At 45.2% G+C, this 25,519-nt stretch overlaps 2 protein-coding genes across 2 annotated transcripts; both read left to right on the top strand.

The window, feature by feature from the left end:
- The first annotated feature begins 1,367 nt into the window (after positions 1 to 1,367).
- RAMP2 (receptor activity modifying protein 2) lies at positions 1,368 to 9,855 on the top strand. The gene is made up of 4 exons (XM_066631187.1): positions 1,368 to 1,538; positions 4,355 to 4,480; positions 6,560 to 6,662; positions 7,683 to 9,855. Exons 1-4 carry the CDS (start codon positions 1,490 to 1,492, stop codon positions 7,933 to 7,935), a joined length of 531 nt encoding a protein of 176 aa, XP_066487284.1. The 5' UTR covers positions 1,368 to 1,489; the 3' UTR covers positions 7,936 to 9,855.
- A 6,821-nt stretch (positions 9,856 to 16,676) lies between these two features.
- Positions 16,677 to 24,470, top strand: VPS25 (vacuolar protein sorting 25 homolog). Its single transcript, XM_066628033.1, has 6 exons — positions 16,677 to 16,791; positions 19,536 to 19,681; positions 20,565 to 20,618; positions 21,470 to 21,558; positions 22,050 to 22,125; positions 23,926 to 24,470. The coding sequence occupies exons 1-6, from the start codon at positions 16,742 to 16,744 to the stop codon at positions 24,036 to 24,038; spliced, it is 528 nt and encodes a 175-aa protein (XP_066484130.1). The 5' UTR covers positions 16,677 to 16,741; the 3' UTR covers positions 24,039 to 24,470.
- The last annotated feature ends 1,049 nt before the right edge of the window (positions 24,471 to 25,519 follow it).

Genomic DNA, 25,519 nt, shown 5'->3' on the forward strand with positions numbered 1-25,519 from the left:
TCATCGGGTGAATTAACTTGCTTTGCAGGGTGCTGGTAAGAGCATTCTCAATCAATACTGTGAACACATTTCTATACTGAAATGGTAATGTAGGTCATGTTCAGTGGCCATTTATCAGCACAGTGACATGAGATAGATGAACATTGAAAACATATATGAAAAGATCAGATTCCTGTGTTCTAGGGAATAATAATGCCTGGTCCAGACATTCAGGAGAATAAAATGTTAGGATACTGAAGTGAATGAACTGCACCACTTCTGACTGAAGCTAGTGATTTTGGTTTTGAGAACTCTGTGTAAAAGAAACCCAAACAAACCTGCCTGCAAACAGAAAACTAGCACAACATGGGAGGAGGGTTGGTTCTATCCCAGCTCTTTACCTGATGAACTGGCTTTCTAGTTTCAGGGAGTTTTTAAGATAGGGGAGCATTTTAAAAAAAATATTTTCTGCCACCTAAAGCCTAAAGCACTGCAGTTCGCTCTACCTCAGCGCCTACATTCTGTGACATGAGATGAAGACCAGGCTGAAGACCTGGTGTACACATTGCACAGCATAAGGCAAGAGAATTCTGGGGTGTTCCACTTCAGAATGCAGGGGTGGGACAATAGAGTGCTTTCCCATACAAAAAAAGCCTTCACTGAATATAGCAAATGAGTACATTGGGTGAAAGTTAGAGGGCAGACCTCTCCCTGATGTGCTGGTTTTACTGTAGGCAGTATGTTGTTGTGTTGGCCCCACTCACACCTGTAGTCTCAAATGGAACAGTGTAGAATGTTATCACCTTAGCTTATTCGCTTTACTCTGCCTAATTGGGTCGATTTCTCTCTCTAGGAGGTGCCTGGCTCTGTTGACTGTTCATCCTTCTGTTTTATTGCTGTTCACTAATGAGGTGTTTTGAAGCGCTTTGCATGAAGCATTTTTTTACAGAACATGTTAACTCTTGATCAAGCATGAGGGAGATGCGTTGTGCAGGGGGCGGAGGTCAGTTGGCTGGGCAGCCCCACAGGACTGTGTGTGTCCCATGTGACAGATTTTTTGCTTGGGGTCCAGTGGCTGGCAGTCCCTCTCTTCCCCCCTGCCCCTGATTGCCCACATGAGCTGTGTCTTGGATTTCGCAACCAGAGAGACAGAACTGAAACAGGAGTTGCCAAGCTGAGGCACACCAGGCCTTGTAAAGTTGAAGTGCTGTGAACAGTTCTTTATTGCTGCCAGGCAGGCAGGCAGGCTGACCTGAAGCGGCTGCCTGGGGGTTATGGAGGTCCCAGTGCCTCCGAATGGGTGTGGGAGCAAGGGAGGAGACTTGGGCTTTGCTGAAGTGGGGCCCCCGGGAGCAGAACTCGCTCCTAAATCTCATTTTTCAAATGTCTGCTGCACTCTCACTACCAGCCCTGTCAGAGGAAAGGAGGCGCTTCCTGTTATTCCAATTCAATTCTCAAGCCGGACAGGAGGGAACGGACAGCTGTGTTCAGGGTGGCAGGGTGGACAAAGATGGACAGCCAACATCTGCCCTTGCAGCTGCTCCTGCTGGTCCTTACAGGTCAGTAGTTCTTCAGGGGCAATGTGGTTGGGAAGGGATAGCTGTGGGGCAGCTTTTGCTGGTCAGCTTGTAGTGTCTTTGGTTCTCCTGGCTGTGGAGACTGGAAATGGCCCTTGTCTCGTACAGGTTGTTTGCGATAGGCAGATTGGTGACCCTTTAGGGAAGGCTTGTATCGAAGCTCAACTCAGGACTTTCTCTTTCATTGTTTCTTACTGCTGTGCAATGGAACTTTTTTGTTCTGGTTCTGCCTTCAAACCTCTGTACTTTCACCCTCACCTTCCATTCCTTCCTCTGCATTATTTTCCCCTGCTCTCCCACTATCTGCAAGGACTTTTTTCTTATCGTTTTCCTTACTATCTGTGCATGACAAGCCAGTGGAGCCAGTCAAAGTAACATTAAGCTCCAAGATGTCCTCTTTCACCCCAATCCAGCTTTGGGGGTATTTCTCTGAAAAGCAACCCCCTCTCCTTGCCAAATTCCCTTTTGCAAGTGGCCACTCTTCAGTGAAGCCACAGTTTTTGGATATAAAACCTTGAGGGCTGTATTAGGATTGGGGTATTTTCACTTGTACATAAATGATCTGGAGTTAGGAATAAACAGTGATGTGGCTAGGTTCATAGATGCTACCAAACTATTCAGGATGTGAAAAACCAAGGCAGATTGTGCTGTGCTTCCAAAGAACTCTCCAGGCTGGGTGAATGGGCAAAGTCAGTGATGAACCAGGAAAGAGATCTTGAGATCATGGTGAATAGCTCAATAAAGTACCAACCCTGTGTGTGGCAGCTATGAAAAAGACAAATTCCATGCTAGGGGTCATTAGGAAAAGAATTGAGAATGTGACTGCTACTATACTAATATTGTTATACCCCTATATAAATCTATGGTGCTGCACTTGGAAAACTGTGTACAGTTCTGGTGACCATCTCAGGAAGGATATTATAAAGCTGGAAAAGGTGCAAACGAAGACAGCCAAAATGATCACTGATCTTTACAAGGATTCCTTACATGGAATGGCTATAATGTTTGGGACTTTTTAGCAGGGGGGGGAGGGTGATTCAGAATTAAGTCCCAAATGAGACTATTAAATATATGCATAATGTGAAGACAGTAGAGAAAGAGACAAGTTTTCCTTCCTTTTTCACAATCTTAGAACCAGGGACCATCCTGTAAGGAAAGAGCAGACACCCTCCTCTCTGTTCCCTGCTTTACCCTTTTGTACTGCACAACCTGGGATTGGAGTCTGGGGGGAAAGGCTAATTTACAACCTCAAAGCTAGAAAGCCTAAGAAGAAGGCTGGCTGCCTTGGGAAAGCCTCCTTCCCAACTTAACAGAGAGCTACAAAATCCAGGAGTCTCCTTAAAACTAATCAGTAGTGTAATATGGAGTTGCAAACAGCACTTTGGCAGCGCACAATGCCATGTGCTTCTGGAACACCGCTGGAGAGGCTGGAGCAAAAGATGAAGGGGACAGATAGGAAGAAGAAATGTGGAGGGGAGGAAAGTACTGAGCTAGAACATTGGACAGTGGGAAGAGCAGAGGCTGGCACATCACTGAGGAAGGGGGGGCAGCATTCAACGTTGCCTCAGGCATCAGGAAGTCCTGAGCCCATTCTCCCTCTGGAGTGAACTGAGAGCAAGCAGGTAAAGAGCAAAAAGAAGTTTATTAAAAGTCTGAAAAATCAACACAATGGTGAAAATACAAGGGATAAAAACAAGGCACCAATCACTAGCAAAGGAGAAAAGTGGTGAGGGAGAAAGATTAGCAAAGATGTTAAATTGCAAGTGGCAAATAAAACCCCTGACCCAACTTCTCTACTTTCACTTCTCTGCATACTGATTTTATTTCAGGGTCCTGTTCCTGAAGTGCACACTTGCAGCAAAGTGGGCAAGTGAGTCCCTGCACAGCATCAGATACTTCCAATATTGGACCTGGGCAAATGCACAAATGGGGTGCATGATCCGGTTTTTTATAACCCATGGTGTTAATCAAGTTTCAGCAGATGTGATTGAGTACTGAGGGGGGAGTCACCAGAGCTCCTGAATTCCCCACTCTTAGAAATCACATGGTTCAATGAGTAGGTTGAAGTTCTTTGTAGTTCTTTGTTTACAAAGAGTAGGTTGAAGTAGTAGTTCTTTGTTTACCGGTTGAGTAGCTACTCAAACAATATACAACACCACAATACGGCAAACATGGCTCCTGGTTCGAACGATTCAGTAACCAATAGGCATATCTTGTGTGATAAGAAACCATTAATTAACTGCAGAATTCTAACCAACTGTCCAGCACTAAGGCAGCCGCAGTGCAGTCCCCGAGATAAGGGAACAAATGTTCCCATACAGCAGAATAGAGCACACACCCTGTTGTCACTGCTATTTTGGTGTTGGAAAGTTGGTTAAGACTGGGCTGTAAGTCCTTTCAGGTAAAATTTCCTTGGGTATGTCTCTGTACCACAGTCACAGAGGAAATGCATGTGCTGGTCACATTGGAGTGGTTAAGCATCAGCGATCCAATGCTGTTCTTTTTAAAGAAAAGCAGTTTAGGAAGAAGATAAATTAGGAGCTCAACAATGGGTGTGGATTGGTGGAGGTTTGCTTAACTCTGTATCTGGTTCTCTACTCCATATTGCCCTTCTAAACTGCTCCGCACCCCATCCTCTTGGTGGCATTTCAAATTTTTAATCAGAAGGGCAGACATGCTCTGCCTTGACTCCTCGTACAGTGGTTCCAAGTTGACTGTTCCAAAACTCTGTATCTCTAATCAGTGGTATGCTTTCTTCAAAACATTCTTGCATCCCTTCTGTTTTCTCTGACCTACAGTGGCTCATGAGCTTGATGCTCATTCTGGCACCACAGTGACTCCCTGGCATGTCAATATCTCTCAAGCAGCATCAAATAAGTCAACTCTGGACCAGGAAGGTGAAAAACAAGAAAACACGACGGTTGGTGAGTTCTGAGAAGAAGGCAGTTGTATTGCAGTTGTGTTGTATTGCTTGAACCAGGCAGAATGTTGCAACTGAGCAAAGTACACCTCCCTCTCCATCCTGAAAGAGCACTGCCAGATCCATACATCCACATATCATGGCACATCCATTGGTGGGGGAACAACAGCTTCACAGTTGGCAAAACTAGCATTCTTGCAGCAGTACCTGCCTTACAGCAGTTGCAAACAGCACTTTGGCAGCGCACAATGCCATGTGCTTCTGGAACACCGCTGGAGAGGCTGGAGCAAAAGATGAAGGGGACAGATAGGAAGAAGAAATGTGGAGGGGAGGAAAGTACTGAGCTAGAACATTGGACAGTGGGAAGAGCAGAGGCTGGCACATCACTGAGGAAGGGGGGGCAGCATTCAACGTTGCCTCAGGCATCAGGAAGTCCTGAGCCCATTCTGCTTCCAGGTAAGTAGCTTAAAAGACAGTTTCCCAAATGCTAGATGCTTCTATGCTAGTTTTATCTCTGCAGTTATCATCCTTTGTACACTCACTTTTACGGATCATCCACATCACATCATTTCTACATGGTTCACTTCTAGTGTTTTTGGTATTCCTCTCTGTTTTATTTTTTTCCCCCCCAAACTGGATTTGTGACAGTTTAAAAAAAAAAAAAAAAAAGGGCACAATCCTAACCAACTTTCCAGCACTGGCACAGCTGTGCCAGTGGGGCATGTGCTGCATTCTGCAGTTGGGGGGGGCAATCACAGAGGCTTCCTCAAGGTAAGGTATGTTTGTTCCCTTACCTCAGAGTTGCATTGCCCTTACCTCAGTGCTGGAAAATTGGTTAGGATTGCGCCCTAAGTAACTATGCTGCCAGGAGCGTGGGGCTGCAGCAGCACTGAAGATGGCTGCTGCTGCATCCAAAGTGCTAACCAGGCAGCACCGGCGGCTCCTCGGGAGAAGGGGACATTCATCCTCTCACCCTGGGTAAGGTGAGTAGCCCCACAATGGGACTACTCAATTCTACAGCGACCCAAGGGTCAGTGTAGAATCAAGAGCCTCTGGGTCAGGCTGGTGACTCGACACGGAGGCTTAGGATTCTGTGGAGCAATTCCACCTCCCTTCAGCCCCACTCCCTCCCTCGGCACACCTCCCTCCCCCACCTTCCTCTCTGCTGCCCAGCAATCCGCGTGACTGCTGAGCAGTGAATCATCGGCCTTTCGCTGGCATTAACACAGCACCAACTGGCACTGGGCTAGCTCTGGCACCCCGCCAGCACTGAGGGCCCACAAACATGCCTTTCAGCATGTTTGCGACAGTGTGTGCTGGTGGTAAGCCAGTGTGCGCTGGTTCGGATTGGGCCTACAGTTGCTGTCCATCATGGACAAAGTGTTCTTAGGGTGTTTCATGGCTTCTGTGCCTTTAAAATTAGATCTTTCCACTTTGCAGGTTCAGCTTACTCTATTGCTTAGGTTGATCCTACCTAGATTAGTGAGTCACTGCCCTTGAAAATGCTCTGTGTAAATGGTTCCTTGTCAATTTCTGTTTCTATGGGTAGGTGAATCTTTAATAACTGTTTTTCTCTCGTTATTCTTTTGTTTCTTAAAAAAACAAACAAATTTTTCTGTAAAGAAAAAAAACTGAGAGCAATAATGCTGACATTTGGGATTTTCACCCCATGTTCTTGTACTTGCAGTGTGTTATGGTTCATATTTTGAGAAACTCCGAAGCTTGACTTTTTTTTAATACCTATTATTGCAAGTTGCTTTAGGGGCTCCAGTCAAAAAGTGAGATGCAAATCTAAAAATAAGACAGATATGATATGCAGAAGGATCTGTTCATGCCATCCTGCAGAAATGCTGAGGAATAGAGATGTGGATATGCACTAGCATGCATCCTCTCTATCTGTGTCAGGGGCATGTCATACCAGTTCTGTAGCCCACTGGTCTTGTCTTGTTGATGCATGTCTAAACCCTCATTCCAGTACTTGCTCCTCCTATATTCTACTGTACTGAGGGTCAGGGGGCTCCTCTCCTCCCCATACACACCTGAAGGGCATTACACCTCACCTTTCCTTTCCTTTCCTTTCTAGCTTCTGATTATGAAGATTTTGCAGGACTATGTTGGAGGATATTTGAGCATCAGATGGCCAGTGTCAGCAGCACAAAATGGTGTCACTGGAGGGCCATCCACAGGTACTTAAGGGTTAAGCTTACTGAACATAAGGAGAGGAGTGGGTGACATCATGGGGTTTACGTTAAAGTTGATCCATATTTTGTATGAATTTAAAATGTGACAATATTTTGAATATTCTGAATTGTGATGCTCAAATTTTAAAATTTACAAATTTGAATTTGGGTCAACAAAATTTGAGATTCTTTAATAAAATGTGCAAGGCAACAATGTATTATTTTATCAAAATCAATACTTTACAAACAGTTCAAACACTTCTAAACAAAATCATTTCTATTTGGAAGTGTTATTTTTCTTTGAATTGCGAGAGTATAAATTCAAATTTGTGCATGCACATGTAATTTAGGACAATTTCTCTCCAAATGATTGATATCAAATCTGCATGTGGCATTGAGTCAGTGAATTTCACTGACTTCATCTGAGTCAGTGAATTTCAAATTTTGTTCCTTCCAGAGTGAATGCTGGTGTCCCTCATTAAGTTATTAGGAGCTTCTCACTTAGAAGATCTGTAATGACAGACAAACTTCTTTGAAAGACAGTCTGCCCTCCACTATTAATCCCCTGCAATGTGCAGGTACAAGAAAATTTGGGGTGTGTCCTAAGGAACTTTCTCAGTTTTTGGAGGGGGTTTACAGTAAGGTCACAGTAAGTGCAAGGACTAGCCAGCACTTCATATGAATGGAGTGTGTGCCTACTCTCAAGCTTCTGCAATGTGCAAAGGTTGTTAAAAACAGAAAGTTGTTGAAAACCACTGACTTGAAGTCTTTGGTTTCTCTGAGGGCTGAACTTAAAAGATAAGAAGAGCCCCCGCTGGATCAGGCCAAAGGACCATCTAGTCTAGCTTCCTGTATATCCCACAATGGTTCACCAGATGCCTCAAGGAGCACACAAGACAACAAGAGACCTACATCCTGGTGCCCTCCCTTGCATCTGGCCAACACTCCTGTGTGACTAGTTTACATCTAATGTTCCTACTTCTGTCTTTCTCCCTATGTCTCTTTCTCTCTCAACCAACCCCACAGGCCATACAGAAACCTGAGATACTGTCTGGAAGGGTCTGCAGATATTCTGAAGTATGGCTACCCGAATGCCTTGGCCGAGGAGTACATTTTCTTCAGCCACCGCTTATACTTCTTCAACTGCACTTTTGAGCAACGGCTTCTTCTGGACCCCCCTGAGAATGTTTTGCTGACTCTCATCTTAACCCCCATCTGCCTCATCCCTTTCTTGGTCACACTTGTGGTGTGCAAGAGTAAGGGTGAGATGCAATCATGAATTCTGGCTCTCACATAGCAGCATGACGCTCAATGAGCTCTCGTTGCGTATCATCTTCCAACATTGTTACAGTCCTCATCTCATGGCTGCTCTGGGGTTGGCCCCTACCCATTCACAACACAGGGGATACAGTCAGGGATGTACCGCTACACAGGAGAAGATACTGTCAGTGCTAAAACTATTGGGGTTAAAATAGTGGCAAAGGCTGAACCAAGCTGAACCTCCATTACAGAAGTAAATGTAGGCATATTTACATAGCAACCAGAAACCAGTTTGAAAGGGGTTTAATTGTCATAGCTCATTCTGAAACCATTCTGGAAACTGTAATGCTATGAAATCGCTTACAATTCTTGGTGAGAATTCCCTCAACTTCTTGTAGGTTGGTTTCCAGAGTTCTCTGGGAAGCAGCCATGACAGTTAATAAGATTATATGTGTGTGACCCAATTGTACATCTCAGCAGCAGAGTGCTGGCATAATTGTCTCTCTCTACAGGTTGGTATCATTTCCGTCTACCCATACTCTCCCAGGGCTTTGTGGCTATGTGAATGCAGGAGGTGTCTATTGACTACAGAAGCACCACTAATAAAGCTGTGTCTTTCTATACAGGATATGGAGTCAGGCAGCTGTTTCCTTCCTCCTTGTTTATTAGGATAGAGTTTCTAGCACGTTTCTTTTCTGGACAAGCACAGCCAGTCCCAAATGGATTTGAATTTCCCTTTGCAAACTGGTGGCTGCCTCCTTCTCTACCAGCCCAACTGCCCCTTGCACTACCCTAGCCCTTGCCCTTGCAATTAATTTTCTATATCCTTTTTGCTTCATCAATTGCAAAAGTCCATAAGGTGTCAGAACCAGCTTGTGTGAGATGAAAATAGCTAAGTTGCCCCTAACCTGGTTGTGGTTTCATAAAATGCACTTCTTCTCACTCTATTTCTTAAAGGGCATTATAAGATTAGAGAAAGTGCAGGCAAGGCTTGGTAAATGGATTAAGAAGATGAAAGGCCTTCCTTGAAAGTCTTAGCAGGATGGGGCTTTAGAAAATAGATAACCAAGAGTGTGAGCAACCCAAGTAGATTTTTCATGTGAATTGAGGAAGATTTGTTGCCCTGCTAGTATGCACCCCACTCTAAAAACAAATTTGTGCTTGCTTATGCCCCTCCTTAGGAAAGCAGGCAGATGGGCAAGGACAAGGTGGAGTTTGGCATTCCAGAGCCTCTTGCCTTCAGCTTCATGACTGCCTCTTTCCTCTGTCCAGTCTTGTTTGAAATACACTCCAGTCATCCTGTTTACTTCAAACAGGACCACATGGAGGAAGGAGGTGGTACGAGAATGGAAGATAAGGAACAGGCTCTGGATCACTGTGCTCCACCTCTCCTTGTCCACCCTTCTCTAAGCAGCATGGTGGACAAAGAGGTGGCGGTGATGGCAGCTCCTCCCCCCCCCAGAAGAAGTGGGCTGCTGTTGCTCTGACCCTCTTCCCGCTCACTGTCAGTAAATGGAAAGATAATTAGGGAGATGATTGAAGTGGCTTGGTGAGGGGCGACGGCTGGAGGGAGTTGGCAGGCAGATTCAGGGCAAGGCACCTCTCATTATTTTGTCACTCATTTCCCATTCACCACTTGAAGTGAGCACTTCAACCAGCCTCATCACTGGGCCAGTCTTGGCCAAGAGGGAACATGATAGAAATTGATAAAATAATGAACAGCGTGCAGAAAAGGGCAACCAATGTTAGCCATTGTCTGATAGTCTTTCAAATAACTTCTGTCACAATTGTTGTTTTCACACTAGCAATTTCACCTGGAATTGCTGACCCAGTTTCTAGGGGGGAATTGAGATGATATTGTTGATAGCCACTGCATTCCATGTTTTCTGTGTTGTTCTCGCTATTTTACAAATACAATTTAAATTACTGTTCAAAATTACAGTCAGCCTATCCTGTATAGACTGGAAAAGTGCTGTTGAGGTTTTTCTGTGCTATTGTATCTTTAATTAGCAGCATCTACCCCTTTCTCTGTTTCCTGTTCAGCACAATTGTGGCATTACTGATGAATGGCTCCTTCATTGCACATTGGTTTAGTCAGTTCCCTGCAAGGGGGAGGCATTAATTATTGATTTCCTTTCATGTTTTATTCCTGCTCATGTTTTATGAAGATTAAGCTCCTAATTAATGTTTCAGATGCCATTTGCTGCAAGGAATTTCTTGCAGAAAGTTCTTGGCCAGAGGGATAGGCATTGCTAGATAATATAGTACAGTACATGTTGCTGGTAAGTATAATGGGGAGCCACTGTTTTAATTCTACTTTCAGGTGATTGTGGAAAAGCAGTGTTATAGCAACACCAAAAGGCCTCAATGTGGCAGATGCCCTTAATGCAGGGAGACAGCTGTCCTGCTGTTGGCACCTCCATTTAAAATTTGGCTGAATGTGTTTCCCTATGCAGGAGTCACACAAGGCAGAACGCACAGCTACCAAAGTACTGAAAGCAAAACCCCAAACCTGCAAACAAAATTAAAATACAACCAGCTTCCAAGGGCGTGTGCTTGTTAAACATTCTGAAAACTAAGCTTCATAAAGCAGGCAGTGGGGTTGTCTCACTCATTGCTAATTACATCACAAATATTTCCACTTAGTGTCTCCATGTTCTTATGATAATTAGTGGCTTGGATGCAGGAAAGAACATACATCCTGAAGCTGTCTCCCCTCCCTCCCGTCTCCCTTTTGTTTCCAAGTTTTCCACCGGATGGGAGGTTCATTCCTTCCTTCCTTCCTTCCTCCCAGGGGCATGGACCAATATCAGCTCAAATATTTCCCAGCAGTATGGCTGTTGAGGGAAACTAGACTGGCAGTTCATTGTGAGGCAACCCTGGAGGGGTCAGGGGTTGTGCTTCACTCCCACTAGCACCGCAGGGATCCACACAGAAATGCCTGCAGACAAAAAGGAGCAAGGACCAGATAAAGAATGGCAATATGAAAGAAGGCACACCAAAGGCGTGTATACAGTTCTGTGGGGAATTGTGTCAGTTATTATAGGAACTTGCCAACTTATGATGATAGCAACTTGTACAAACACATTCATTGCAACACGGTGCAAGGAACACATTAACTGGGAATCGTGACTTTTTCTCAGCAACAAAATGACACCATTTGAGTGTGGGGAAAATGCAACAACCCTCCACCAGAAGTGACATGGAAGAAAGGTGTCTCAATTCCCTACACAAGTGTCAACTGTGCAGTTATGTTGGAAGGACAAATCCTAGAATAGCCACTTCAGTTTTCCTGCCACTATGCATATACTGATAGGCAGAGATAGGACTAGGGAAAGTAATAGTGCCCTCTAGTGCCAAAAGTGAAGTATATTCAGAACCAGTCCACTCACACATATTTTCTCCCTTATAGTGGTTTCCTGTAGCATTCTCATAATGTTTACTGTTAAATAAAGTTTGGAGTGTGTGCATGTCTTCAGCCAATCCCACCTCACTTGCCACCACAGAACAATCTTTTTTCTCTCTCTCTCTCCCTTTGGCGTTATATGGCAGGGCATCACTGCAGAAGTCCACCCTTCCTCAAAGGAACACAAGGTAATTTTCAAAGGATTAACTAATTTTATTCTCACAACAGCCCTGTAAAGTAGGGTTTTTAAACAGCGGTAAAGAATCACACCTGCAAGTTGTGCAGTGCCAACTTATACATGCTTACTGAGAAGTAACTAACTCCCAGTGTCTTCAATGTCTCGCAAGTAAGTGTGTACAGGTTTGCAGCCCTAATTTCAGAGCTTTTGTATGCTGTTGTTATGAAAATAAAATGGGATAATCTTTTGTACACAGAGAAAGATCAGTAATTAGAAACCATCAATTACAACATAGGAACACATCTTATGGGCCACCTTCTGTTACTTAAGCTCACTTATGGATGTATACTCCATCAGGAAAAGCCATCATCTAAGATGTGAAGTTTTGCTGAAAGTATATGGATTGGAATGTCACCTATAAAGTAGCCCTTACAACTATTCAGATAAAAATAATCTTGGGCAATGGAACAGTAGTTCATTCAAAGATTTGATATACATTACTGTAGCATATGAATTATACCATATGAACAGGATCAACCCACCCATGAGGTCAACTGAGGCAGTTACATCAGAAAACAGATTGGTGGGTGCTCTTCTCTGTCCACCTATATGCCTCAGCTGCTTCTCCTTCTATTCCCTGGACTGGACAGGAAAAGGACAGAGAGGAAGAGGGATGGCTTTTGGCATACCACCTCAAGTGTTTGAATGTCTTCAGTTGGCCCTGCATATGAACCTGCCTGTTCTCTAAAGCTGCAATCTGTGCACACTTACCTGGGAGTAAGTCTCATCAGAATCAATTGGATTTACTTCTTAGTAGATGCATAAAACTGTACAGTAAGACCAGCTTCTTAGACTTTGCTCTAGTCTAGGTGCATATGATTTCAAGGAGTTAGGTGGGTGGTGAACTTTTCTGTGGTTAGACCCCACTTGTAGATCACCTGCACTGGAAACGTTATATGGCACCATCTTTAGTGTCTTTTAGGTGCCAACTCCCAACTGTTTTAAGTATGTGAACACCTGAGGGATGATGTGTTTTTTTTCCTTATTAGCTATTTCGCTTGGATTTTATTTATTGTTGATTAGTCTGTTTTTATCTATTGTTGTTGATGAAGATTTGATAGTAGAAATGCAAGATACAAACATTTTAAATGAATACATATTAGTAATAAACATTTATTTGATTTCTGTCACACCTTCTGATCCAGAAGGCTCCCCAGGGAACTTACATCAGACAATAAAATTCACTTGCATGGGGGTCTCATGAGCCAGGAGCAGCACAATCCAGTTCTTGTTAAATCACTGAGGCTGTTCCCACTGACTTCTATTACACCCCGATGTAAGAGCTCCACATCAGTGGCGTACCTGGGGGGCCAACAGGGCAAATGCCCAAGGTGCCATGCCTGTGGGGGTGCCCCCGCCAGCCTTGCCCCCCACGGCTCTTTTTTTTTTTTTTTTAAGAGAAAGAAACTGGCAGCTCCACTAGCTTTTTTACCTTTAAAAGAAAAAGCTCTTCTTCTGATGAAGGAGGGGGCAGCCCAGAATCGTGGCCAGAGAGGCTGACAGTTGCTGCCTCTTCAGCCTCAATTCTGGGCCATTCTGGGCAGTCCCCCTTCCTTTATAGGAGGGGAGGAAAGGGGTAGCCTTGAAAGGCAGTGTGCCAGGAGTCACAACTCCCAGTGTGCTACAGCTCTAGGCACCCCCTCCTCTCCTCCTATAAAGGAGGGGATGGCCCAGCGGCAGCACACCAGGAGACTCCTGGCGAAATTTCACACTGCTCTGGGTTGTGTCTTTCCTGTCCTTGGAGGAGAGGAAGGGGAACAGCCTAGAGTGGTGCAGAATCATGCTGGGAGAGGCTTGAACTCTTGGCGTGATTCTCAAAGCAACTTCGGTGACATCTTCACTGCAATTACATCTGGCTATGGGGCAGGGAGCAGCAAACAGGGTGGTGGTTCGGGGTGGGGAAAAGCCCAGGACTGCCACTGCTCCACACAAAGCACTGGACTCACTTGTTCACAGCAACCTTGCCTTGTGAGGAAACTCACGTATTATGACTGTTCAGAATCGCTCACAATCCACTTTATGGGAAGGCAGGGAGGTGTGACAGGGCATTTTGCAACGAGTGCAGTTTAACACCAGCAACAGAATCCTTCAAATCTCTTCTGGCCATCCAAACCAGAACAGCTGCCTGGCAGTGTTTGCAATTTACAGAAAGCATAGCTACTAAACCAGGGGCTCAATGCTGAGGCTCGCTCAGACATATTCCATTGATACACACTATTCTAGTGGTTCCCAACCTTTTTTCACTTGCGTACCCCTTGGCAGCCCATTTCCATAAATTGTACCCCTCATATTAGCAAACTGTTTGCAATTAACCCTTTTTGACCCAGCCCACAGGCGTACACATTTGATCCCTGGTGCGTATATGCAATGTTGCGCAGAAATGGCTCAATGTAGCTGCTGTTATTTCAAATGTATATGTTCTCATCTGCTGACCCATATCTGATAATGAACCAATTGATGGCCCAGCTGGTGGGGCTTTTGCAACCAGCTAGCTGCCTTCCTTCCTGCCTTGCCAGCCCCCCAAGGCATTCTGATACAGACCTGCCCTTTTCTGCCACTATTCAATTCTTCAAGTACCCCTAAAGGTCCTGGTAAGTAACCTCTGCACTATTCCCAAACAGCACAGAGCAAATGTTTTCCTAGCATGAGGCGAGCCCTGCTGGATGCAACCAACAATTAGTTCTAGAAGGCTACTTTTTGTGTCACAAGCTCTCCAAACGCTCAAAACTACATCTCCCCAGCATACCCCACACTCCAACTGGGGCTCTCAGGCCGAAGTAGTGTGCACGTGTTGCAGGCTGGGATGCGTAGTTCTGATGTGGCATGGCAGTCCAGTTTCCCTCAGGGGCCCACTATGTCCTAAAGGCAATTCTTGACCTATAACCTCCAGAGCAGGGGTGGGAAAACATAAGAACAGCCCCACTGGATCAGGCCATATCTAGTCCAGCTTCCTGTATCTCACAGCGGCCCACCAAATGCCCCAGGGAGCACACCAGATAACAAGTGACCTTCATCCTGGTGCCCTCCCTTGCATTGGCATTCTGACATAGCCCATTTCTAAAATCAGGAGGTTGCACATACACATCATGACTTGTAACCCATAATGAATTTTTCCTCCAGAAACTTGTCCAATCCCCTTTTAAAGGAGTCCAGGCTAGACGCCATCACCACATCCTGTGGCAAGGAGTTCCACAGACCAACCACACGCTGAGTAAAGAAATATTTTCTTTTGTCTGTCCTAACCCTCCCAACACTCAATTTTAGTGGAAACTCATACTTTCAACTGTAGGGATCCTGGACCTTTAACAATTGTATAGAAGAGAGAATTTCATCAGGTGCAGCTGCACCTGTCATCTCACAGGTGACAAGCTGCACCTGCTGAAATTCTCTCTCCTACACAATTGTTAAAGTCCAGGATCCCTTAAGTTGAACGTTTGCCCACCCCTGCTCCAGAGCAACCATTTCCTTGGCCAACATCTAGTAGACACATTTCCTTGCTCACACATCTGATTGATTGATTGGATTTGTAATCTGCCTTTCTCTCTGAAGGCCACCCAAGGTGTCTTCCTCATTCCAAGTCGAATGGGGCTCTGCCGTCAAGTCTGGGGGCCAATGCTATCCAACTTTCCATTACCGGTGCAGTTGCAATGCAGCCCCAGGGTAAGGGAACATATGTTCCCATAACTTGAGGAGGCCTCTGTGACTGCCTCCCCACCACAGGATGCAGTGCATGCCGCAGTGGCACAGCTGCACCGGCACTGGAAAACTGGATAGGATTTGGCCCTGAGGGCAGAGTCTTCATTCACTCTGCTCTGGCCATCCTTTCAGTGCTGTCCCAACAGCACAAGAAAGTGACAGCCGTGCGTACCTTGGTTTGTTCTGTCTCTATGGGGAGGAAGATGCACCTTTTGTTCTAGGGACTCTGTCAGGTCCTTTGCCCGAAGTTGAGACTTCCCAGTTCCTTTTTCCCCTTGCCTACTCCCCCACCACAGAACCAACCATAGGAAACCAATGAGAAATCAATCCTTATACAGGCAAATACAGGCATTCATGCTACTTCTAGTTCAGGTCTTCTTTTATTTGATCAGTGTGCATTTGGAAAAAAAAATGACTTCACATTGAAAATAATTGCCTGCAAATGTAGTCCAATGCTGTTATTTCATAGCGCAGAACTGTGGGGCTTAGGCTTAGGGAAAGTGACTGATGACAACTGTGCACTGTAGTAGCCCCTGGTTAATTTCATTGGAGTGTTAGTGCTGAGCGAGCAGGGGGACCAGACATCCTTTTTCCCCAGGATATGTCCTCTTTCGTAGCCTCGTGTCCTGGAAAATAACTTAAATGTCCTCCTTTTCCCTGTGAGTAGGAGCGACATGTGGTGGGTGGGGAGGCAGTGCCTCCCCACCAGAGTCCTTCGAAGAGCACTGTTGCCATGTGAGGCACCCAAGCACCCACAACCCACGCACAGAGCATGAGGGAGGGAGACAGCAGAGCACGTGGGTTGGGCGCCTCACATGGCAGCGGTGCTTTTTGAAGGACTCTGGTGGGGAGGCACTGCCTCACCACCCACCACATGTCCCTGCACTGCTACAATCAACTTCTCACTCACTGGCACATCGTTCCCCCCAAAAGGCACAGTTTGAGCCTCAAGGAGTCTAAATGATGCTCCTGATGCTGTGGTGATTACCCTCCCTCCCTGTTCCTGGTCACTTTCAGTCAGTTGTTTCTTTCTTGTTCCAATCCTCACACAAAACACCGCTCAGGTTTCAATTCAGACAGCTGTTAGCTCTGAGATGGAACAAACTCCACAGCTTCATTGACATCAGCCCAATCCTATGCATGTCTACTCAGAAGTAGGTCCCATTACAGTCAATGGGGCTTCCTCCCAGGAAAGTGTGGAGAGGACTGCAGCCAGTGCATTCCCGAAGGGGGGAGCCCACAGAGCGCTTCTTCTTCCTTGCTCTGCCCACAGACGTGCTGTGGTTTGGCCCCAGGAAAGACAGACGTGATGACCCGGAAGTCGGGTGGAGGAGTGAGTCTATCGCCGCGTAGGTCTAAGTCCGCGCGGGCTGGGATCTCCTCGGAACCTTCGGGTGGGGCGACCGGGGAGGGCTGTGGAAGTAGTTGCGAGACGGACGAGAAGTTGGTGCTCGGAGGCGGAAGTTCCGTCCTGCCCCGGAGGCGATGATGAGCTTCGAGTGGCCCTGGCAGTACAGTTTCCCGCCCTTCTTCACGTGAGTCCCGGGACACCCTCGACCGGTGCGCGCGCAGCCAGGCCCCCTCCTGCCCCTGGAGCCCCCAGACCCCCCGCCGCCCCAAGGACGGCGCGGGCGGCTCTGCGTTCTCCGCCTCGCAGTTGCATGGCTGCTTCGGGGTCCCGTGGCTGCTTCCCCCGCCTGCTCTTGGTAGAACAGTCCCTGGCAGCTCTCTGAGGGGGGCTTGCTTTTGCTCCCGCAGAAAGTGGGGCAAGCAGGCATCGGACCAGGACAGGACAGGACAGGACAGGACGGGGTGGGTGGGGAGGCAGGTGAGGCAGAGCCTCTCCACCGGAGTCCTTCAGAAAGCACCACCACCGTGGGAGGCACCCACAACCCACACGGTCTGTGCTTTGCACTCCTTCAGCCCTCACTCCGTGTGTGGGTTGTGGGTGCCTCACATGGTGGCAGTGCTTTTTGAAAGACTCCAGTGGGGAGGCTCTGCCTCTCCTGCCTCCCCAGCCACCATGCATGGGTTGAGTGTACTTGAGCACCTCCCACAGTGGTGGCACTTTTTGAAGGACTCTGGCAGGGAGGCTCTGCCTTACCTGCCTCCCCACTCACCCCAAGTCCCTGTAGTTGGGCTACTGTTTGAATCAGAAAGTGTTTCTGAAACTAGTAACATTTATCTTGGAGGAACAAGAATAGCAATGTGGGCAGGTGGTTTGTATGATTAGTTTTCTCTCTGTGTGTGATTGCTCTGCCCTTAACCCTCTCTGGGAACACATTTGCATGCAGAATCTAATGTGTGACCTTCCTGGCTGTAGCTATTTTATTACATTGGTATCAACCTATAGAAACAAGGGGATGGGGGAGATAAGCATAATCATTAAGTTAACATGTACTTAAAACCTGGTTATGGTCACTTGGGACCAAGGAAGGGTTTACACCAGCATTTCTCAACATTTGTCCCCTGTTCTGCTGTACCACTTTGCATGGTCCACCTATTGGAAGTACCACTGGAAGTAATTAATGATGATGTCATGGCCAGTTACTTCTGGGTTGAGATGCCAGCTGCAACTTGACAAACACCACTAAGGGGCTCAGGGTGGACAGGAGAGCTTTTTAAGCATGTGAAAAGCATGCTTTGGAGCTCTGCCCACTGAGCCAAACCTCTTACCAGTGTTTGTTGCATCACATTAGCTGGTCTTAATGCTGAGCAGCAGATATCCAGGGCTTCCACAAGTACCACCAGAACCCACCTCAGGCACCACTGGTTGAGAAACACTGATTTAAGCCAAAGGCTTTGTGGAACAGATGGATTTCAAGGACAGTTTTGAGATATTTCAGGCAAAGTGGACAGCAAGGGTGTGATAGTGATAAAGAGTGAGAGACCAAGAGAAAGGATATAATAGAGGAGGCAAGGTGTTTTTGCTAGACATGGAAAGAGATGGAGAGCTGCCATCTCATGAGTTGCAGGAGTGGTGAGTGATTTTGACAACAGAATGCTGAATACTGGAAAGGAAAGGGAAAGGAAAGGAAGGGCGGAGAAAACATCGTGGTAGTCAAGGCTGGAGATGGCCAGAGCATGAACCAGAGTTTTAGAGGACTGAGAGGAAGGGACAGTATTTTGCAATGTTGTGCAGAGAGAAGAAATATGACTTTGGAATGGATTAACTGTGGATGACATGTTTGAATTTGGCAAGGAATGAACTGAAATGCTGAGGATGTGAAAAGGACAATAGCAAGGAGGTGGTAACCAGAATTGCTAGGAGTGATTGGGAGGGGGCCTATGGAGAGTTAAGACCAGCAGAATGTCCATTCAAGACAAACTGGTAAAAGTAGGAAATGAGGGGAGAACTTAAGGCTTCAATTGATGTTTGTATTTTTCATTGAAGAAAGAGTAACTTTCCTGACTTTTTGCCTAGTATCTGGGCAAAAAGTCAGGAAGAGGGAAGGACTTAATTGAGTATCAAAAGTAGAGAGGAGACTTGGGATGTTGGATTGTTAGCCATAGGCAGCGAGCAATTGGAGGGCTGGATTAGAGACTTTCACAGGCCGGATTCGGTCCCTGTGTTTTATTTTACATACCTCTGATCTAGCCATTGAGGCTGATGAAGTTGACAATCATTGATGCAAAGAATAAACAAAGCAACAAATTATTTGAGGCAGACTCTAGAGACCTATCCTACAACAAGTGACTGAAGGAGGCGGGTGTGTTTACCCTAGAGGAGAGGAGATTGGACAACATCTTTCATACATATGAAAAAGTTAAAATTGAGGTGGATGAGGATCCCTTCCTGTCTGATGTGGATAGGAAAATAAGGAATGCGCTCGAACTGCAGACCAAAAGATTTAACTGTAATCCTATATACACTCAAGTACTGTATAGGATTGTGCATTTAGACTGAATTTGAAAGGGAGGGAACTTTCTGGAAGGCTGGTGCTGGTTGTGCTACTGGAGGCTGTGGAAACCATCACTGAACCAAGAAGTTGGAATAGTTTATGCAGAAGCTACCCATGAGGCAGCAAGGAAGAATTTGATATTTTTGTAGGGCCTTCTCTAGTCTTGCAGCCAGTGGTGCCCACCACTAGAGATGAGGCAAACATCTGTGGGACAAAAGGTAGGTTTGTTGCTGCTGGCAGGAGATTGGTCTTGGTGATCCTGTAAATGTCTGTTCCTTTATTCTGGTTTGTGAAATCTTAAATGGCATAGAGTAAAGGGGTATCTGTGTCAGGCTGATCATTCCACTGAACTGAACCTGTCCTGTGGTTGCCTTTAGGTTGCAGCCCAATGTGGACACAAGGCAGAAGCAGCTGACTGCTTGGTGTTCTTTGGTACTTTCGTACTGTCGTGTCAACAAGCTCTACACCATGACAGTCCTGGAGGCCCAGGAGAGCCCGCTGTTTAACAACCGGAAACTGCAGCGTATCCTTCCTCTCCTAGTGTGGGACTGCTTGACTTGTTCTGGTGCACCAGCAAGGGAATGTTGCTGATTCCTTAAGGTTAACAAGCCAGGTGCTGTCATGTGAGAACAGTTCAGGCTGAAAGCAGGACACAGTATAGCAACTGATGGCTTGTTGTGCCACTGACCTGGCCGTTGCTGCACATGCAGAAAGAGAAGAAGCTGGGCACTGAACAGATTTGTCTTTTAAAAAAAGCTTTTTTCCACATCGATACTTCTGCCCTTTTATTGCACTGGAACAACATGTTTATTTAGTTTTAGACTTTTTAGCTTTACTGAGCAGAAGCCAAGCTTTAGTGTCCCAAACATTTTTTGTTTTTGCCAATGTGAGGAGAGTATCTCTTTGAAATGTCTCCTTTCTGTTTTGTAGTAGGTGTGGAGGTTGAGAGGATGTCCTAGATAAGTTGGTCCTATTGAAACCAGAGGGGCTCAGACAGCCATTACTATTGGGCTAACTGGTACAGTTACATAGGGCAAAATACATTTCAGGTACACAGAATACTGTTCTTCTTGTGGAGGAGTTCGGATAGGATGGGATTTTTTTTTACTTACCAGGAGCCAGCGCAGGAGTCATTCAAGCTATTCAAGATTCTCTAGAATGAAGTGTAAACAAATTGTAACATCAGCAGCACAATCCTGAGGACACCCCAGTTTGGGAATCCCTTAGTTGAGGTAACTGCTGAATCAGAAATATGAAGAACTCACGTCCTTGGGGATCTAGAATGTTATGCTTTAATATTTTGAATTCCTTTATTTGTGTTGGGTTGCATGAGTTATCCAGTTTGTGTTTCTCTAAACCACTTTTCCATCCTGTGCCCAGTCACCGGTTTCTTAACTGTGAAACAGGAAAGTTTCCATTGGAGTCTATCCTTGTTGTGTTAGAGGAACTCAGGAAAAAAGGTGAGTTATGTTTTGGGCTGATTTCAAGATACCTTTGTATTTGCTGTTTATTCTTGTTCTCAGTTTGAAATGCCTGTCAGGTAATATTGTTCAGCATATCTTTGATCTGGTCTTGGAAATAAAAGCACCTTTTTTGGAGAAGAAGGTATGAGGCAGTAAATGGAATTTCCACCAATAAAACTGAATGTTCTTTTTATCCTAAGGTGGGGTGTGCAGAGGAAGAAAACAACAGATCAGTAATGTTTACTGTGATAAGATGGCATGGTTTTGAAATAGCAACAAAATTCTGAGAGCTCAAGATCATGTTTTGACTTTTTGAGGTGTAAAAGACACTGATTTCAAATAGACTTATTTGCAGAATATGAGATTGGATATCCATTAGCAGGAGCCATCCTGTTTTGTCCATATTCTGAAATAAAGCATAAACATGTTTTTCTAGCTGCAAGTTCCTTTAGCATCAGTTTGCACTTTTAATCATTTAATATAAACCCATATTATGGGAGTGAGGAATCATCCCTCCTCCCCCTTTTTGTTTTGTCAGAAAGGCTACTGCTGAGTGCAATGCATGGTGCTGTGCCAGATAGTTTATATAGGTAGGAGATCCTTCAAACCTGAAGGTGACACACCCCCGAGTCCTAAACCCATTTATTTGAAAGTAAATTCCACTAGAGTTATTTCCAAGTAAGTGTGATTAGGATGGCATTCTTAATTTGGGTGTATGCATAGTCAGCTAAGAAGACAGCCAGTCTGCTGGAGTAAAGGAGTCAGCTCCATGCACTTAAGAGATTCAGTGTGTGTTGTGCATGTCTCAGCAGGCCTTAATGTTACAATTTGTTTGCACTTCATTCCAGGGAACCTTGAATGGCTTGACAAGAACAAATCCAGCTTCCTGGTCATGTGGCGACGACCAGAAGAATGGGGCAAGCTCATCTATCAGTGGGTAAGAGGCAAACTAAGATGTTGTGCATGTTCCTTTATTGGCTAAGTTTATGAGGCATATTTAATTCTGTTCCTACAAACCTCTGGCCTATGTCATGGAAGATATCTTGGCTCAGCTTCTCTTTCCCTTTCCAGTAGGCACTGGTGAAGCTTCGGTTTTGCTGCCTCAGGAGCTTGCAACTTACTGGTTTTTTTTTTTTTTTTTGACAGTTTGAGATTCCCAGGATATTGATTTCCATACCCAGTATTAAATTATGTGCTTGTTGAAGCACAAAATTACCCACAGGCCTGAACCTAGTGATAACTTAGATTTTGCAAATGTTGTTCCAATAAAATAGCATTGTTGAACTTGAACCTTGAATTGTGACAAATGTTTCCAGAAGTGGGAAGTCTATGCTTCAAAATGCTGTAAGATGTGTTTTTATTTTAATCCAGTTCAGTTAAGTTCATGAGTTCTACATTTCACTAAATTCCTCATTCTCCTGTTCCCAGGTGTCAAAGAATGGACTGACCAACTCTGTTTTCACACTGTATGAGCTTTCCAATGGGGATGACACAGAGAATGAAGGTAATCTTGCGTATTAGACAGTGGTTGAATTGCACATTAGACAGTGGTTGTGAGCCTTCATGGCCTCTGCTCAATCCCATGCTGAATACAGATTCCTTGTTTGCTCTTGTCGCCCTACCAAGAAAACAACTGGGAGAGTATCCCAGAAAGGAAAAAAAACACACACAATTGCTCTTGAAATGGGATGGGTTTTCTACTGATTTCAGATCCTTGGGAATACAGCACCATTTTAAGCATCAAATTTGCCTCTTTTATTCATGGCATTCTTGTCAATGTTTGGAAGTCCAAAATAGGAGATTTAGGTTCCTTGCCTTGACCTTTAATTCTCCCAGATTTCAAGAGCTGAACTTGCTACATCAGTACAGAACAGTTTGTAACACCAACTGCCAATTATCTTGCATAAGGACTTACAGGTGGGGCTTCAGTATCCACAAGGAATCTGTTCTCAGACCCCCACCCAGTGGTTACCCAAAATCATGAATAATCAAATCAGTGATTTTCAGCCCCATAAGCCCTCCGAAGGGGTTTGGAGCTGTGCTGTAGTCTCCTCCAGAGGGCTTTCGGAAGCCTGCAGAGTCAGTGCATGTCCGCCTGCTGCCCTCCAGGGACTTCCCTGGATCTCAGAATGTCTTATCTGGAATAAAAATGTCACTTATGGTTTCCCTTAGGAAACTGAAAGTAGTGTTTTTTGGCCAGAAACAGCCATTCTGAAGCCTGCAAAGGTAGTGGGCGGACGCATGCTGCTTGAAAAAGCCCTTCTCCATAGGGCTCAGGTGAGGCTGAGACTGATTTAACACGAGTCTGGGGGACCCACATTGAGTCAGATCCACAGATGGAAAATCTGCAGATATAGCAGCTCCACCTATTGTTATATTTCAAACTACTTCACAAATTCAGCTTTTGATCTCTTAATTGCAAAAAAAAAATTGTTTGGAAAACTTCAGTGAGGATGAGTGTGTAAAGTTTTCACTGTAAACGGAATGAGTTTCCACCATAAAAAGAAAACTAGGAGATCCAGTTTCAAAACGGGAGAAAAATCAGGACTCTGCCATTCACAGCGGGAAAACTGGCAATTCTGCATAGTAAAACAAATCTTAGGACTTTTGAAGGACATGGCTGGCAGTTGACATTCTGTTTTTTAGAGCCGAGTGGGAATGGGACAGTCTTAAGTTTGGAAAGCGACTTTTTAATGAGATGGGGCCAAACACTTTATAACCAGCTCTGTAAATGCCCTGTGCAACCTGCACATCGCAAAATGTTTTTCACTGTGAAAATGAATGTTTTGTCTGCCTTGGCAAAGAGTTAGCTATGCAAGATATAGACTTCAAGAAATTCCTGTGAGCATTGCTCTTATACTTTCAAGCCTTTCTTGGCAGTGTTAAGAACTAGGAAATTTGCTTTATTTCAGGAGGGCACCAGGATGCAGGTCTCTTGTTATCTGGTGTGCTCCCTGGGGCATTTGGTGGCCCACTGTGAGATACAAAAAGCTGGACTAGATGGGCCTTTGGCCTGATCCAGCGGGGCTGCTTTTATGTTCTTAGGAATGGAGGCTGAGATTATCAAGATCAAGTACCCATTCCTTCCATGCATAATCCTGAAATGCACACAGCCATGTTGATAATGTTTACTGTGATCATGCTCTTGTTTTAAAGTTAATTCCGGCCTATGCAGTTGTGTACGTTGCTTCCTATGTTGCTTGCTGCTCCTATTAAAATTTTGTGCTGCCTCATGGGGTGGGGTGAGGTTTATACATGTGGTGGTTGTTCTGTTTAACCAAGACTGTGCTTCGTCCTCTCTTAGAGTTCCATGGTTTGGAAGAATCCATGCTGCTCCGTGCCTTACAGGCTTTACAACAGGAACATAAGGCTGAAATCATCACCCTAGATGACGGGCGAGGCGTCAAGTTCTTTTAATGAAGATTTTGCTCCGGCTTTCTGGTCTGACTAGACAAAAGCTTCTTCTGGTGGAAGAGCTTCTGTATGACCTTGTGTTGAAGGCTGAAACAACAAAAAGCTGTCTTGATGGTTTCTCCTCTCTGCTGCTTCTGTCACTTTTTGAGGGGTTGTGGTATTCAAGATGCTCTGAATAGATTTATGGGGGACTATAATGTCCACTGGGCCCTGCTGACGTGAAGCAAATTTTGGCTCTTTGGATTTGGCCTTCCAAGTGCAGGACATACCCCAGACCCTGCTGTTTGCAGCTACAAGCTACAATTTTGGGATCAAAATACAGTTCCCCCCTCCCCTCCAGTGGGGCAGGTGATCACTTAGACTTGTGCTATGCACAGCAGAATGGGATACTGGGAACTTTGGGCAAAATTAAACCCTACATTATTTACAAGAATAGTCCTGTGTGCTGCCTTCTCTGTGCGAGCCTGTTTTCCCCTGGGTTAATTTAATGATGGTGGTGGTGAAAATGATAAGCATTTGCATTGCATCTTCAAGCATTCAAAGAGCTTTACATGTATTATCTTGATGTAATCCGTATGACAACTTTCCAAGGCAAGTAAGTATTATCCCCACATGGGGAGCTGAGGCTGAAACCTGCCTAAGGCCACCTAGTGAGAATTCATGGCAGAGATCAGATTTGGACCAGGAAAACCCCAATTTTGCAGTGTATTTGTTATTTAGGGTGCAATCCTAACCCACTTTCCAGCACTGACATAAGGGAACAAATAATCCCCTTGCTTTGTGAAGGCCTCAGTAACTGCCACCCAATTCCGGGATGCCCCATAGGTCCCATTGGTACAGCTATGCTAGTGCTGGAATGTTGGTTAGGATTTGGACCTTATTTGTTTAAGATATTTCTACCCTACCTTTCCCCTTGTAACCAAGGCAACTTACAACAGACTTAAAAGTTCAGTCCCTTCACCCCTATTCATCACCAACAAGACTTATTTTCCTATTCCCATGTTGGCTCCACATTAGAGATGGTCAAGTTTTGCCCCTTGCTGGAGCAGCTGTGCTGTCCAATATCATCAGGAGTTGTTTACTGCTCTCTTGGCAGCTAGTAATTGATTCTTTTCTACAGTTGTTTACCCTGTCTGACCCTTTTGGAAAAGGAGTTCTTCATTACCCAGAAGTCAATATGTGCCCTGTAATTCAGGCTAAATCCATCTTCCAAGACTGAGTTTTGCCTTGAATTCTGCCCCTTTTTTCAGTAAGTGGATAGGATCGGGCTGAATCCTATCCAGCTTTCCAGCACTGATGCAGCTGTAGCCAAGGGGCCATGCTCTGCATCTTGCAGTGTGAGAGGCAGTCATGGTACCTCCTCAAGGTAAGGGAAAATTTGTTCCTTTGCTTTGGGGCTGCACTGCAGCTGTATTGGTGCTGAAATTGAATAGGACTGAGTTGCGAAATTTTTAAAATTTTAAAAGTTTTTTTTTGGGGGGGGG

The sequence above is a fragment of the Tiliqua scincoides genome, chromosome 5 (genome assembly GCF_035046505.1).
Source record: "Tiliqua scincoides isolate rTilSci1 chromosome 5, rTilSci1.hap2, whole genome shotgun sequence".
In the NCBI taxonomy this organism is placed as follows: domain Eukaryota; kingdom Metazoa; phylum Chordata; class Lepidosauria; order Squamata; family Scincidae; genus Tiliqua; species Tiliqua scincoides.

What these genes read in the sequence shown, in the direction of transcription:
- RAMP2 (XM_066631187.1), top strand. Translation starts at nt 1,490, where the DNA reads ATGGACAGCCAACATCTGCCCTTGCAGCTGCTCCTGCTGGTCCTTACA. An exon ending in ACAAGAAAACACGACGGTTG is followed by an intron (nt 4,481 to 6,559) that starts GTGAGTTCTGAG and finishes TTTCCTTTCTAG; the next exon opens with CTTCTGATTATGAAGATTTT. An exon ending in CACTGGAGGGCCATCCACAG is followed by an intron (nt 6,663 to 7,682) that starts GTACTTAAGGGT and finishes CCAACCCCACAG; the next exon opens with GCCATACAGAAACCTGAGAT.
- VPS25 (XM_066628033.1), top strand. Translation starts at nt 16,742, where the DNA reads ATGATGAGCTTCGAGTGGCCCTGGCAGTACAGTTTCCCGCCCTTCTTC. An exon ending in AGTTTCCCGCCCTTCTTCAC is followed by an intron (nt 16,792 to 19,535) that starts GTGAGTCCCGGG and finishes GGTTGCCTTTAG; the next exon opens with GTTGCAGCCCAATGTGGACA. An exon ending in GGATGACACAGAGAATGAAG is followed by an intron (nt 22,126 to 23,925) that starts GTAATCTTGCGT and finishes GTCCTCTCTTAG; the next exon opens with AGTTCCATGGTTTGGAAGAA.